At 45.5% G+C, this 15,032-nt stretch overlaps 1 protein-coding gene across 1 annotated transcript in view; it reads left to right on the top strand.

The window, feature by feature from the left end:
• Positions 1-237: 237 nt before the first annotated feature.
• The window catches only part of RANBP3 (RAN binding protein 3), a gene marked incomplete at its 5' end in the record, with an annotated part of 43,265 nt that continues 28,470 nt past the window's right edge, over positions 238-15,032 (top strand). The window contains 2 exons of the mRNA XM_084276332.1: positions 238-259; positions 9,114-9,169. Of these exons, the coding sequence (XP_084132458.1) occupies positions 238-259; positions 9,114-9,169 (78 nt within the window). The remainder of the gene's footprint in view (positions 260-9,113; positions 9,170-15,032) is intronic.

The raw sequence follows: 15,032 nt of genomic DNA on the forward strand, positions 1-15,032 counted from the left end.
TCAGCGCCGGGCGCACCCCGCCGCCCTCCCGCCCCTCCCGCCCCTTCACTCCCGCGCATGCGCGCCCCGCCCCGGGCAGCCCAGCACGCCCCGCCCGCGGCGCGAAGGCGGTGCTGGCGCATGCGCCGTGCCGCCACCGAGCGGCCGCGCCGCGACGCATGCGCTGCCCGGTGGGGCCCGCTGTAAGTGGCAGCGTTCGGCGGCGCGATGCATTGTGGGCGCGCTTGAGGAAGTAAAATGGCGGACCTAGCTAACGAAGGTAGGCGGGTGTTGGCGGTGCGCGGCGGGGCCGGCCGCGGGCCTCGTTCCCGGCCCGCTGCCGCCGCGGGGCTGGCCCGAGCCTGGCCCGGCGATCCGCCCTCAGGGGCGCGCCCGCCCGCGGGACCGCCCTCGGAAGCGCCCGCTCCCCGCGGCCTCTCCGTGCCCCGGCCCCTCTGTGGCGAGCGGCCGGACAAAGGGAGCGCCGGGCCGCCGCGCTCCCCGCCGGCCCCCGCTCCTCCGTGCGGGGCGGGTCGCCGGGCCGGGGCTGGCGTGGGGCCGGCAGGTGCCTTCCGCCGGGCCGCGGCACCGGGCTTACGGCGCGGCGGCTGCCGGGGGCGGTGGCGGCCGCTGGCAGTTCCGTGCCGCGGCGCGGGAAGCGCGTCTGGCCGCCCCCGGGCACCGCGGGGGGACGGGGAGCGCGGCGCCTCCCCCGGGGAGCCCCTTCGCACCCCCCTGCCCGCGGCCCTGGTGCTGCTGTGACTCCCCCCTTCGCTCCCGCCTGTGCTAATCCTCCCTGGAGCTAAGGGAGCGATAGCGGTGGTTATGTAAAGCGAGGCGAGGTGTAATAATATGTATTATTTTAAGCTGAAAGCCTCTGGAGTGAGGAAATAATGGTTTCACATTTTTTCTGGAGAGGGTTAGGGACACGCAGGCTTGGGTGCTCTGCTCTGGGGGGTGTAGGCTGTTGTTCAGGTGGCTATGGCCATCAACAGCTTGTCTTTGAGAACGGGCAACTATCCCCAGAGTCTCCACAGAACCAAGTTTGTCCCGGCTGTGTCTGTTGCTTCTCCTCCTCCCTTGCTAATGAGGGAAGGGAGGGGATGAGTGGAAGTATGTGAGGCCCCTTTCAAGATTGCTTCTTACATTTGAACTCTGTACCAGTAGCAATTACAGTTCTGATATTAAACAACAGGAAGGGAATATCTAATGCAGCTTTTAACAATGAAGTCTACGAGTAGCTAACCACGTAATTACACTGAAGTTATTTGTCAAACCCTGTGTTGCAGCATGTCCTGGGCTGTTGGCTCCCAGACTGGAGATGAGCTGTCAGTGCCCGAAGAGCTGTGGTACACGGTGTCCAGAATGGTAGTAAACAGTCACCTGTGTCATGGTTGTTTGTGAGAAACCTAGTGACAGTATTTACATGCCAGCATTAAAATGACTTTATAATACATTTTGTTTGCTTATTGTGTTCTAGAACTAGAAGCTTGGGAATGGCTGTCTGAAGTCGTGTGAGTCCCTTGCCTTACCTCCCATTTCTAGGGGGAAACATTAAGCTCAACACTGTGTTCCAGTGTTTTTTACATCTTGTGGTGCTGACTTGTCACAGGTTTCTGCCCAACCTCTAGAATTTTGCAGAATCATATAGACTGGCAGGGGGGAGGTGTGGTGCCATCTTTACTTTTTCAAATGGTTGTCCTTTTTCTCTCTCCCCGCTCTTCCCCCGCCCCCTCCCTTCAGACCCTTTCCTGACTCCAGTGCCTTCCCTCTGCTGCTTATCTCTTAGTTTGTTCTTGCATCTCCTTTCAGGGTTGTCATCTTGATTCTTTGCTCTTCTGTTTCTTCTTGTGATAAGAATGTGATATGATCTGTCACAAAATTAAGCAAGATCTGCTCGCTTCTGAAGTATTATCTCAGCTGCTCGTTCTAAGATCGCTGGCCACAGTTCTTTCCTCTGGTTCCCTTTTTGAGGGTGTCTGCCAGTGCAAATACACCTAATTTCTGCTGAAAGTCAGTGAATTTCATTGTCTTTCTACTTGCCTTGCTTGCTGTGGTGATGGTGTTCTTGGGGGACTTTGATTTTCCTCCTCATTCTCCAACACATCAATCTGTTTTATTTTTCCACTCCTGTAGGCTTTATTTCTGTGAACTTGTGTATTTTCATTCAAGTATACAAAGTGAGTGTTAGGATAAATTTTTGGTCTTCTGCTTTGCATCACTCTTCTCTTATTTGAAGTATTTGATAGCTAAATCTTCACATTCACAAGCCAAGCAGAAGATCAAAGCTCTTTAATGTTACTTATTCTTGATTGATCTGTATGATACTACTATCTCAATACATCAGTGTGGGGTTTTCTGCAACAAACCCTCTTCTGGCCTTAAAGCACTGTTCTACCTGTGTCCTTTCATCTTACTAAAGCAAAGCTCTTTCAACCTGTTGCTATTACTGTGGCACCTCTTTGTTTCAATCCATTCATTGTTTTTTCCAAGAGAATGTTATCTTTATGTTCTAGATTCTGATGTCTTATAGTCTGTTGCCTAGATTGCTGCTGAGATGTCAGTACTGCCTGCAAGTAACCATTCCATCAATGTCCTTTGTGCCTTCAAACCATTCTAATGGATGATCTTTCTGCAGTGCCTTTCTTCAAACTGCAAGCATCCTCTCCAATACTCCCACAACCACTTCATTTTCTTCACTCACATCATTCCTTAATTTTTTTCCATTTGCTTTTCTTTCCTTTTTCTCTAGTGAGTTGGTAAAACTCTACATCTGCCTCTTTGTAGTGGTTTGATGGCAAGCTGTGTCCTGGCAGAAGGAGGTTGTTGGATTAAGAGGGTCCTCTACTGCAGAGAAGGGGGGTGAAGGAGGAGGTAGACCAAGTGCCCCCTTCCAAAGAAGTTTGTACTGTGAGGTTTCATTGGAACAGGTGCTGGTCTTGGCATTGCCCCTCATCATGAGAGGAGATGAGCTGTCAAGTGTGGAGCTAATGAAGAGAGAGTGGCTTCTCCCCAGCTGTGTGAAGCTTGATTGATGTTGTCACAGAGGTTTAGTGATCAAGGCTTTGGAGACTGGGACTGTGAGAAGTTTGGTCACTGAAAACCAGGATTTTGGAAGGGTAGGCACAATTGTTACTATTGTGTAAAGTAGAGTGGTATTAGGAGTTTTATCTGAAGCTTTTGGTATGTTCTGTGGTATTCTGGCTGGATTATCTCTTAAAGCTGCCACATCACACATGTGGCAATGAAGTATGGACAGTTTCCCATAAAACTGAATGCATTTCTCATTAACTTGCTGTTAATATGCAACTAGTAATTTGGTTGTATATAACTTGCTGCTGAAGTTGCTCTTTAGATGATGTGGTCTCCATGTCTTAAAAATGAATTATCACCTTTTGGCCATTGAAAAGGCACAAGTTTTGCCAAGGCTGCAGCTCGATGGCTTTCTTCATGTGTCCTTTTCAGGTGTCTGCACCACCTGCATTGGCAAACCCTCCCCTTGAACACCAAACACAATTTATTTTGCTGTATGAAATCACTAAGGGTACAGTTCATGATCATAACAAGTTTACTGTAACTGCCTGAAATGCACAGAGAATCAAAGCAGTTCCTCTCTGACTAAAAGTGTGGTTCCTCTGCCAGACTTGTATGATGCTGACCTTGCTTCTGTGCTGTTTCTGGGGCTTTTTACCCCAACTGTATAATTCTACGTGCCTTACAGTAGCTTTTGGAGAGATTAAGGTCTGTTGTTACTTGGAGGTGAAAAGCTACACCACTGTCCTGGCTGTTTGCAGACACTATAAACAAGTTCTGGTTTTCTTTCCTGTGGTGTTTTACTTCAGATAAACTAGTGGATGCAAAGTTAAACTAAGTGATTTGGTTTGTGTTTGGGTGGGTTTTTTTGAGAGATCCTAATATTTCACAGGTAAATCCCATAAAGTAGTATTTAATTTAGAGGATAGAGCTAAATACTTAATTTTTCTTAATGCTTTTTGGAGTTCCTTTTAAATATTTTATCTACATTGCAAAGTAGTTGGGCTGTCTCATGGTTTTTTCATTGTTATCTAAAAATAAGCTACTCTTATTCTTATTTCTGCCTTGTAAAGTTTGCTTTATGTGAAGTACCTGAGCTGAAATAGTCAAGTTATGGAATGCAGAGGGTGACTTAAGTTCTATTAATGCTGCAAAGGCTTGGGAAGGGAAGTAACATGTGCTTTGCAAATGCAAAAGGCTTGTGCTTATAAATACCATGGATGAAATTTTATTTCATCTTAAATGTGTAAAAGGCATTCTACCTTCTCCTGCCAGCTTGGGAAGTACTGCCTGGAAGTAGCCTGCTTCCTCATGCTGTAGGAGACAACAAAATAAAGGATTTGGAGGTGAATGAGAACATCAGATGTTTTACTTGATAAAAAGCAGCTTATCAAAGCTGGGGAAATGCAGCACAGGTATCTGCTCTTCAGAAACCAGGTACAGTCACTGTGACATCACTTTTGAAGTCTGGCTATCAAAGATCCAGTTGAGTTTCTTGTCCCTTCTGACATGAAGTACTATCAGACTTTGCTTTTGGGGTCTTTTTTGGAGGTAAGCTGTTGGTGTAGTAAGTTACTCCTTGCTTTCAGTCTGTTTGTAGCTATGGGGAGAGGAGAGAATTTTATTCATTCCCAGTGCCTTTAGGATCAGAATTTTATAATGCTGCAAATGGCCTTGTACCTCTTCTGGGATGTTTTTTAGCATGATTATTCTGATCTTTATTAAGAACATATTAAGGAGAAAAAACATCTGCACAGCCTGAGCTGTTCCAATAAGCATAATTAAACTCAATTTAAATTTTTCTTGACCCTCAGTTAAGCCTTTCACAGACAATAAATTATCACTCTTGAGTATTTCTGGTAGGTTGACAACCTAATTGCTGCTCTCCTTTTGACACTCATTGTTCACAGGTATGATCTGCCTTTTCTCTCAGGTGATGTATTATAATGACTTAAAGTCAGAGCTTGTATGCTTTTAGTGGTGAAGATTGCTTCCTCAGATCTAAGCAAGGATTCACTTGCCTGGAAGTTTCTCAGCAGGTTGGTTTTTGGGCCTCATACAGCTTTCTGTGTTGTTGGGCACTATTGCACCTTTAAATGTAATTTGGGGTCAATTTTAAAATAAGATGTTTGAAACAGTTTAGTTTTTGGCTTTAGAAAGAAATTCCCCTTGTAATAACGTGGCTACAGGGCATCTAATGAGGACCTGAGAATTGTTTTCACAACACAGGGCCTGGGCTCCTAAAATCTAAAGATTTGAGTCACCAGGTTGGTTGGTGGTCCTGGGTATGTGTGACCTGTGAGGAGAGGCTGGAGGAACTGGGCTTGCTCAGCCTGGAGAAGAGCAGGCTCCAGAGAGGCACATCTGGAGCTTCCCCAGGTCAGTGAGGAGGTTGTTAAAACGACAGAGCTGAGCTGATCAGGGGTGTATCTTGGAAAGACAAAAGGTGAGAGGTGGAACAAGATGTTGAGACTGAATATAGGGAAAAGAAAAGGTTGCTTTGTTTTCCCCCTGCCTTAAGGACCTTTGAACAGTAGAAGAGATTACCCTAGAAGACTGCTAACTTGGTCTGACTTCACAGCTGACCGTACTTGGAGCAGGAGGTTGGACTAAACACCTCCTGGAATCCCTCCCAATCTGAATTGTCCTGTGCTCTTATGGTAGAGGCACAGTGGTGGTCTCAGTGGCAAAGGACAGGAATGTTTTCTTAGCCTTTGCCACTGCTTTACCATGGGATTTACTGTGTGAGCCTGGTGCCTCTCCAGAGCAGTGCACCTCTGCAGCACCCCAGCTCTGGATTTTTTTCCCCCTTTTTCTGTAGTTTTACCTTTTCTCTTACTTGGTCTTCAAATTTGGATTCAAAAGGGACATGTTTTTTTCTGTCTAAACAGTCAGAATGCCTATTGGGTTTTTCAGTGATGGCTCATTTCATGCTGTGGTGTGGGTTTAAACCTTTGTATTGTGGAAGTAACCCTAGAGGTGCCACCAGCTGCTGTGGTTGCATTGGTGTGAACTGGTGGAGAGGTAAAACAAGGCCATGCAGAGTTTGGTACAGCTACAAGTTAGTCATAGGTCTGAGTTAATCTCATGTGAAGTAGTATTTGACTTGAAGAGGATGCCTGTGTCTGAGTGACTGAGGGAGCACTGTCTGTGTTTTGGTTTCCAAGGCTTCTGAAGCAAGTGGGATAGATTTAACTGACAGCACACAGGGCATCTATTGCTAGTTCATGACTTGACAGTGAAATATGTTAAAGGAATATAGCCTGTGAAAGCCAACTCTTGAGGTTTGTGTAATTACTTGTGCAGGTTGAAATGCCTGAAACTTCTGATTGAGCTGCAAGGAGGAGTTTGTGAATTCAGTCGTTTTTCAGACTGGTTTGGCAGCCTACCACTATTCAGGAGAAACTAGGTGCTTGGTTTGAGTGCCAGCTCTTCAGATGGGGGACTTGCTGTCTACAACAGTAATTACCAGAGGTCTGCTTTTCTCCTTCCATGGCTGGGCTTTCTCAGAACACCTTTACTGAGATTGTCTCAGTTAGAAAATCAACGTGGTTTTGTCTTGTTTCTGTCTGCTTGTGTGGAGAAAAACCAAGTCTGTTTCTCAGTCTTTAAGGACTGTGTGCTCTGTCTTTGCATCTCAAGTGAAGAGCTCATCTTCTTCTATGTGTATTGTACCTGAAGTTTGAAGGTTGTTTTTTTTTCCCTTTATCCTGCTTTATTTTCCCTTTAACTTGATGACAGTTCTGTGGACCCAACAGGTCCATTTTACTGCAGATCATCCTTCAGCCACCTTGGGGGAATGGAAGCATGCTCACAAGTGAGAACATGACCATCCACCTCTGATGCTGGCTCATACAGATGACAGTGTAACTCTGTTTCTGGAGTAGCACATGATAAGCTGTGATGCACACCATGTGTGAAAAACCCTACAACACACTGTATGCATTTCTGTTCCACAAAAATAAAACCTGGTGTGGTGGGTGTTCAGTTGGTGGGAAAACATGGTTTGTGTAAGGGGTTTCTTAGCATTAACTCTGGAGAGCTCTTTATCTAGTACTGAAATGAATTCAGAAAACAACTGGAAATCAGAACTGAAAGCTGAGGTCAGACATTTGAATGGGGAATTTGGCACTGGAGTTGTTCACCAGGTGAGGTAATGGATAATCAAGGGCAATAATACTTTTAATGTCTTTAGTAATTGATGGCTTTGATTAAAATGTTTCCCCATAGCAGTAAGACTCAGAAAAGTGAAGGTGGTCAGATTAGACCATCTAGTGATCTTGCCTTGGGCTAGCAGTGGGGAACCATTTCCAGCATGGTCTTGTTCAGACTTCAGAAAGGATGTGGTGAACATGTGGTTCCCTGTAAGGACGTGCCTAATGAAGCTCTGGTGTAGTTGGCTGCTGAGTGCCTGCTGTCTGTCATTCCTGCTGGATGTCATCATAGCCAAGGAGAGTGGTAGCCCTCCAGTCCTCAGGATCTAGGAGTAACACTGTGTTACTTCAGGGGATTGGAACACATATGTTGCACAAGAGTGACCTTTTCCACCTTGACCAACAGGACTGGTCAAAGATTGTTTTACTAGGTGCTTTTCTCACTCTTATTTGCCATGGCTGGACACAATCTTGAATATTTCTTTTCACTGCATTTTCTTCTTTGATTCTTCCATCCAATATTTTTTTCTGTGAGTTTTTTGCTGTTCCTGGCATCCCTGTTCTTTCTTTTTCCTTCCTCTGAGTACTCTATTTTCCATCACCAGACTCCATCTCCTATTTTGTCCTCTTCCTTTGCATCAATTTAACTTCCCATTCTAGTTGTTTTCCATGTTTCCTCTGCGTTATTGTTGGATCTGCTGGTTTTATTCTTGAATCTGCTGGTTTTATTGTTTACTTTTGTCTCTCTCAGTCCTTCAATCCTTTAGGAAGCCCTAAGTAGACAAGTAGTTCTTTTCTGCTCCGTCTTTGGTATCTGTGGAATTTGGTAGGGGAGTCTCTTGGTGTGCATTACACAATCAAGTCCTGCTCTCAGGCACATCTCCAGGAGGAGATCAGCACTCTGCTGACTGTGCTGGAAGTCTTAAAGCTGGTTTAAAGTAGTGTGGTAGAATGTGTGCTACCTGTTACTGTAATTACAGGATTAATGAATGCTAAAGTATACCAAAGGTGATATAAGGCAATGAATGTAACTTTGAAGTAAAAGGTTAAAAGCTTGGACCTGGGTGAACCTGGTGAGGTTCAAACACTGCCAAGTGTCAGGTGTTGCACTTGGGCTGGAGGAATCCCAGCCAGAGATACAGACTGGGAGAGGAGCTCCTGGAGAGCAGCCCTGCTGAGAAGGACCTGGGGGTCATGGGGGGTGAGGAACTTCACACGAGCCAGCAGTGGCTCTGGCAGCTGGGAAGGGCGATGGGATCCTGGGCTCCATCAGCAGAGGGGTGGCAGCAGGGACAGGGAGGGGATTGTCCCTCTGCTCTGCCCTCCTGAGGCCCCAGCTGGAGTCCTGTGGCCAGAGCTGGGGCCACCAATACAAGAAAGATGTGGGACTGTTGGAGAGGGGTCAGAGGAGCCACAAAGATATTAGAGGGCTGGAGCAGCTCCCCTGTGGAGAGAGGCTGAGGGAGCTGGGCTGGGTCAGCCTGGAGAAGAGAAGGCTGTGGGGGGACCTCATTGCAGCCTCCCAGTCCCTGGAGGGAGCAGAGGAACAGGAGGGGAATCAGCTTGTTCAAAGGGGAGATAATGGCAGGACAAGGGGGATGGATTAAAGCTGAAGGAGGGGAGGTTTAAATTAGATATTAGGGGGAAGTTTTTTCCAGAGAGAGTGGTGAGGGGCTGGAACAGGCTGCCCAGAGAGGGGGTGGGTGCCCCATCCCTGGGTGTGTTCAAGGCCAGGTTGGATGGGGCCCTGGGCAACCTTGTGTAGTTCCAGGCCTGGAGGTTGGTGTCCCTGCCTGTGGCAGGTGATTGGAGCTCTGTGATCCTTGTGGATCCCTTCCAACCCATGCCATTCTATGATCATGAGTAAAAGCAGCCTAGAATATAACACTGTAATATTAGTAATGAATCTGGTTTGGAAAAAACCCAATTATTTCTCTCTCTTTACAGAAAAACCTGCTATTGCTCCACCTGTCTTTGTATTTCAGAAGGATAAAGCACAGAAGGTAAGGAGATGTCGATATGTTTGTTTTGTTGTGTAGCTCTGACTCCTTCCATGGTGAGCAGCCACCTGTCTGTGTGGTTTTGAAGTTGAAGGTGGGTAATAGAGCATTAACATTATTAATGGGCATAGGGTGAAGATGTACTGGAGGGTTAAAAGTGGAAAGATGTATGACAGTGGCATGAAATGTGTAGCTGTTCAGACAGAGGATGGACCAAATCTGGGATAAAAAGTGTCTTCAGAGGAACAGGTGGCAAAGGAGTGCTGATTGCTGCAATTGCATGAGAAAGCCATAATGTTTCTTTTTCTGGTAATAGAGCTAAGGGGGAAAAAAGGAGAAAAATGTGGTGTAGATCACTTTTCACCTCAGTATATTTAAGTGTATCTTATGGCAAGTAAGCTGTGAAGTGTCTACTCACCTTGGAAAATGGCAATCTCATTCCCATTAGCAGAAGTTGTCACTAAACTGGAGTAGATGTAATGGAAAACCATGGCCACGTGGGCCCAGTGCAGTAGTTTGCACTCCTTTTCACTTCAGGTGGCACACAGTAACACTTAATCTCCTCTGAGATTCTACAGTGTTGTGGGTGAGTGCTAGGGTGTAGCTGTCCTTGCATTTTTTTCCCCCCAAACAGTAAGCCTTCTGGTTCCTTAGACTGTAAAAAATGCTTTTAGTAGAAGAAATTGCTAAGAATATCAATATATTGTAGGATTCAATTCTGCCTGGTTAGTGGTGAAAGCTGTTAACACTTCAAGGAAAAAAGGTTTTCCTTATTTCAGCTGAAAGTGGTGAGAAACAAGAGGAGTGTTCTCACCTGTATGTGCTTCACTTTGTGTGGAATCATGGGGTTGTTAGAACAGCTCTGCAACCAGAAAACCTTCTCAAATGTTTGAATAGAAGAACTGCAGCATTTTGCAGTGAGTAGCTTTGCTTTGCTTTGCAACACACACCAGACTCAACTGTTGTATGGGTTCAGTAGGGATCTTCCTCAGCAGAAGCTTGAAAAGGATTTAAACTAAAACTAGAAGAATCGAATGTGTCTCAGAGTAAATACTTCTCAGCCATTCCTTCCAATTGCATTTTCTACAGTGACTGTGCACACTTTGGAATGAAGGGAGTGCTGGTGTTTGTGCTGTCAGCTTGGATCACGTTGTTTCCTTCTAAGAAAAGGTTCCCAGTGACCCCTGTTGCTTAAACTATTCCTGAAGTCCCTTCAGAGTTGCATCATGGTGACTTTTAGCACCGTGTGTCCTTTACCCTGTCAGTGTTTCCCCAGGTTTTTCTGGTAGCAGCAGTCGTAGCCACGTGCAACCCAGGCAGAGCAGTGTGGTCCTGTCTCCTTTCTTTGCTGGCCTGGTCCTTCAGTGCTAACTCAGCTGGCAGGTTTTGTGCTCTCAGGTTCATGTTGTACCTTCTGCTTCTGCAGGCCTGCAGTGTTGGGCTGTGGGATGGATCTTTCACTCCCCTGTGTCTAAAGAAAATGTTTGTAACACCCTGAAGACACAATGTCTCTTTGGGAAGACCCAGGGAGAGGGAGCTGTGCTTTAGTCTTCCCCACTGCCCCTGAGGGTTACAGTGATGCTGAGGATGCAGCTGTGAGCAGGACAGCCTCTGCCAAGTCACAGCTGGAGAGCTGGCTGGGTCAGGCTGTGTGTGACAAGGCCTTGGGTGAGCTGAGCAGCTTGGAGGCACAGGGGTTAACAGGGGGTTGGGAACTGAGATACAGACTGATGGTGGTGCTGCTTGGGATGGGCCAGCCAGTGTGGCCATGGAGCTTGGCTTGGGAACAGGGCTTGTTCCTCAGAGCAGGTCATGGGGAGTGTTGCCAACTTCCAGAGCAATACACCTAACAGATGTGTGAAGATGTTTCTGTACGAAGGGGGAGAGCAGGTGGTTAATAACTATGTTGGTAGCTTACTCTGTGTGTGTTTGAGACTGGAGGACAAGAGAAGCCCTGGTGCTGTGCTGCTTGCTGGCTTTTCAGTAAAGGCCCAGACCTTCTTGTTGCTGGTGCTGCTGGCTGTTACTATTATATCCACGCTGCAAAAACCACTCCCAATGTCATGCTGGCAGCTGGAGGTAGCAGCCAGTTCCTATCAGAACCCAGCACTGGGGCCAGCCAGGTGTCCCTGTAATGACCTTAATCAGGAAAAGTTAACTGGGGTTACAGTCTGGCTGAGAGTTTTCCTTGTATTTTTGGAAAGACTAACAGCCAAGTGTTGCAGTTAATGGTTAACTCCATGGCTGTTTCCATACAGGGTGTCTGGGTGAGCACCTTGCCTGCCACAACAGGTTATCCTTATTGAAGCTAAGGAGGAAAATCTCTTCACAGAGTTTTTCTTAGAGCAAAGTTTTGAAGAAAATGCAAGAGTAACTTCAGGAGTTGACAACACACTTCTAAAATGTGTAATTTCTATGCAAATTGCAACTTTAATTTAGTAAAATGCCTGTCTAGTCAAGTTGGCTTTCTTCTGGAGCTGTAAGCAAAATGTTCCTGGAGGCTTTTCAGCACCAGCACTGCAATCTGGCAGTGAGCTGAGGGAGGAGCAGGTACTGCATTATTCAGTTAACTGAGATGGTTGTTTAGATGTTTGCCTGCTGCACTTCTGCATCAAGCAACATCCTGAGCAGAACTGTTTTGTTGCAGTGTCTACAGGCCTTCTTGGCATTAGGGACAGGTTGATTCTGTTCTTAACTGACTTCTAGAGCTAATGTTGTCTACAGCTAAGTTAAAGATTGTTATTTTCTAGAAATCTCTACTTAAGTCTGCACTTGTAAGGTGTCAGATACCTGTTTCTCCATTAGAAGTTGGAAAATACTCCACATAATTCAGGACAAACTGCATACTAGTCTGGAAAGTTCAGGTTTTTAATTGGTTGTTCCAATTAAGGTCGTACACAGTTTAATAAAACACCAGAACCTGCAGTTTGAATTTATTTAGAGGGGAGTGAAAGTGTGTGGTGTTCAGAATGATGCTGCTTAATTTTCCTTTCAGTAAGGTGGGTCTAGTTTTTTCCTTTGCAGTTAAAAAGCCAGGATTAGTCTCTGTTGTGATCTTCTTTATAAATCTCAATTAATGGTGGATGTAAAGTTGGTTGTTTCCACATTTGAGTGAGTTTCCATTCTTTTCATCTCTCCTTAACTCTTTAAAAACTATTTTTACAGCATATGAAGTGGAAGTGGTTCTTCCTTGGGTGCTGCAATTCAGATATTTGTATCTTCCTTGTTTATACAGCGCTGCTCACCTTGTCTGACAAGCAGAGCTTCTCATCCTGAGGCTCGTTGGAAAACTGCATCAGCTTAGGAAGACTCGTAGATATTAAGACCTGAAACCAACATCAAGTTGTAACCTCACTACATCAGGTTAAGCATAGAATATTCCTGATAGCCTGCCATCTATCCCAATAACTTCCACAGGAGCTACAGTGTGCTTTTCATAGTGCTTTTTTGGATGGAAGATTTCTGTTGAGAGATACAGGCTTTTTCCATGATTAATTTTTGTCACTTATTAAGACTGGTTTCTGCTCTGAAACTGATTCTGACTTCTGTGTGGTGGCAGTTTCTGGATATAGGTTACTTGAAGTCACTTTAAGAAGGTAACTTTTGACATGCATTTCTGAGGTCAACATGTTCTGAAGGCTTTCTTGCACGTACATGGTTTCTAAGTGGATATAATAGTTGAAACAAATTTAATCAGTAGTGATGTAAAGAAACATTTTGCCCAGAAATGCTTGTAAAGTAGTGTCCTTGTTCTGCAAATGTGAGTTGTAGTTGTCTTCCAGTCGTTGATTCTCACAATACTGGGATGACTGTGACTCCCCAGTCACCAGCACTATAAAAAGTAGATACTTGGCTCAGATTTTAAAGATATTTTTGCACTTTAAACCAAACCATTGTCTGTAAGGTAGCTTGCACCTTGGCCTCTTTCCTCCACCAGCCTGGGTTGGGAGTAATGGTAGAATATAGAAAAAAGCACTTTATTTCTGACTTACAATATAACTAGTTTTGGTTGGTGTGCTGCTTTCTGTAGGTGAGTTGGTAGTGGTGAGCTTTTAAGGGTGGCTCTGAAGGAAGATAAGCTGCATGCTATTTGACTCATCTCCCATACTGTATTTAGTCCAGGTGTGTTATTTTTGTGTTTTAATAAAACAGATGTTGTTTGAGCTGCCTGAGCAAGGTGAGTTTGAGTGAGTGGCTTCCTAACATTATCATTCTCTCCACTGAGTTTTGTATTTCAGAGACAGGGACAGATTTCTGCCAAATTCTCCCTAGAGCTGTACTTATAAGGAACATTTCCTTTAGAGAACAGGAGGCTCAAGGAGAGGCACAAATCATCAGACAAAAAAAAATTAGAGCTAAAAGGGAATGAACTGTTCTTCACTAGCTCCAGAGAGCTTCAAGCAAGAATTTATGAAGTCAAGAGATTAGAAGACACTTTCAATAGTAAGCATGAGTGCAGGGTAATTTTAAGAGCTTGCAGTTTTCCTTGGATGTGCTTTTTTTGAGGACAGCTGTACAAGTTGTGGTTTGACAAACCCTTTATGCCTTTGTTGGTTTTGCCTTTCATGACTTAAACCACAGACTGTTCACAAAACTCCAAACCTTGCAGTAAGCTTTGATCCATTTAATATATTGGGTTTTTTTCTTTTTTTTAAATGTGATGTTATGGCCAAGAAATTATCTTGGCATCTGATTTTTCTGTATGAAAGTGGCAATTGATAAAATTAGTTGAGTTTTGTTTGATTCTCCTCTGAGTCTGGGAGCACATAGTCCAGTTTTGCTTTGGACAGTGATCAGTTCTACGCTGGAAGGTGACCTTGCTTCTTTCATGGTTTGGAATACTTGTGTAATAAGAGAATTACTAACTCCTGGGGTGCATCAAGAGGAGTGGCCAGCAGGTCACAGGAGGGGATCCTCCTGCTCTACTATGCCCTGATCATGTCCCACCTGGAGTGTTGTGCCCAGTTCTGGGCTCCCTGGGATAAAAGAGACAGGGATCTCCTGGAGAGAGTCCAGAGGAGGCTACAGAGATGATGAAGGGCCTGGAGCATCTCCCCTGTGAGGAAAGGCTGAGTGAGCTGGGGCTGTTCAGCCTGGATAGAAGAAGACTAAGGGGGGACCTTATTAATGCCTATCAATATCTTCAGTATGGGATGCAGGGGGAATGGGCAGCCCCTTTTCAGTGTCTGTGGGGACAGGACAAGGGGCAATGGCTGCAAGTTGGAGCACAGGGAGTTCCACACCAACATGGGGAAGAACTTTTCCCCAGTGAGGGTGAGGGAGCCCTGGGACAGGCTGCCCAGGGCGTGTGGAGTCTCCTTCTCTGGAGAGATTCCAGCCCCATCTGGACACCGACCTGTGTGACCTGTCCTGGGGAGCTGCTTTGGCAGGGGATTGGACCCAATGAGCTTTGGAGGTCCCTTCCAACCCCTGTGATTCTGTGATTCTATGATTCTAACATCTGATGGATATCTACTTAGTCTACTTTGGAATGTTCTAGGGTGTATTAATAGGAATTACTAGTGAAATAATACATTGTCATTTCCATGTAAGTCTATAGCGCGGGTGCAGGGAGTGTTCTTGCCTCTTGCCTTATTAGCAGTGTTATCTGCAGCTCAAAGTCTGTGTAAATTGCTGGTAAAGCTCCATTTTTCTTTGAATTTCTCCAGTTGTTTGCTGAACCCAAGCATGTGAGCTACCACCATCTGCATGGTCCTCTGCCCAGGTGTTCAGCAGGATGGGCTTTAGGTCTCCTTTTGTTTTATATTGGTTTTTTGAACCTGTTATAAGTTGAATGCCTTCCAGCTCCGTGGCAGTCACTGGCATTGCCATCCTACATGCCACTCATGTTTGTGGTGTTATATTC

This window comes from Gallinula chloropus, assembly GCF_964237585.1.
Source record: "Gallinula chloropus genome assembly, chromosome: 28".
NCBI lineage: Eukaryota > Metazoa > Chordata > Aves > Gruiformes > Rallidae > Gallinula > Gallinula chloropus.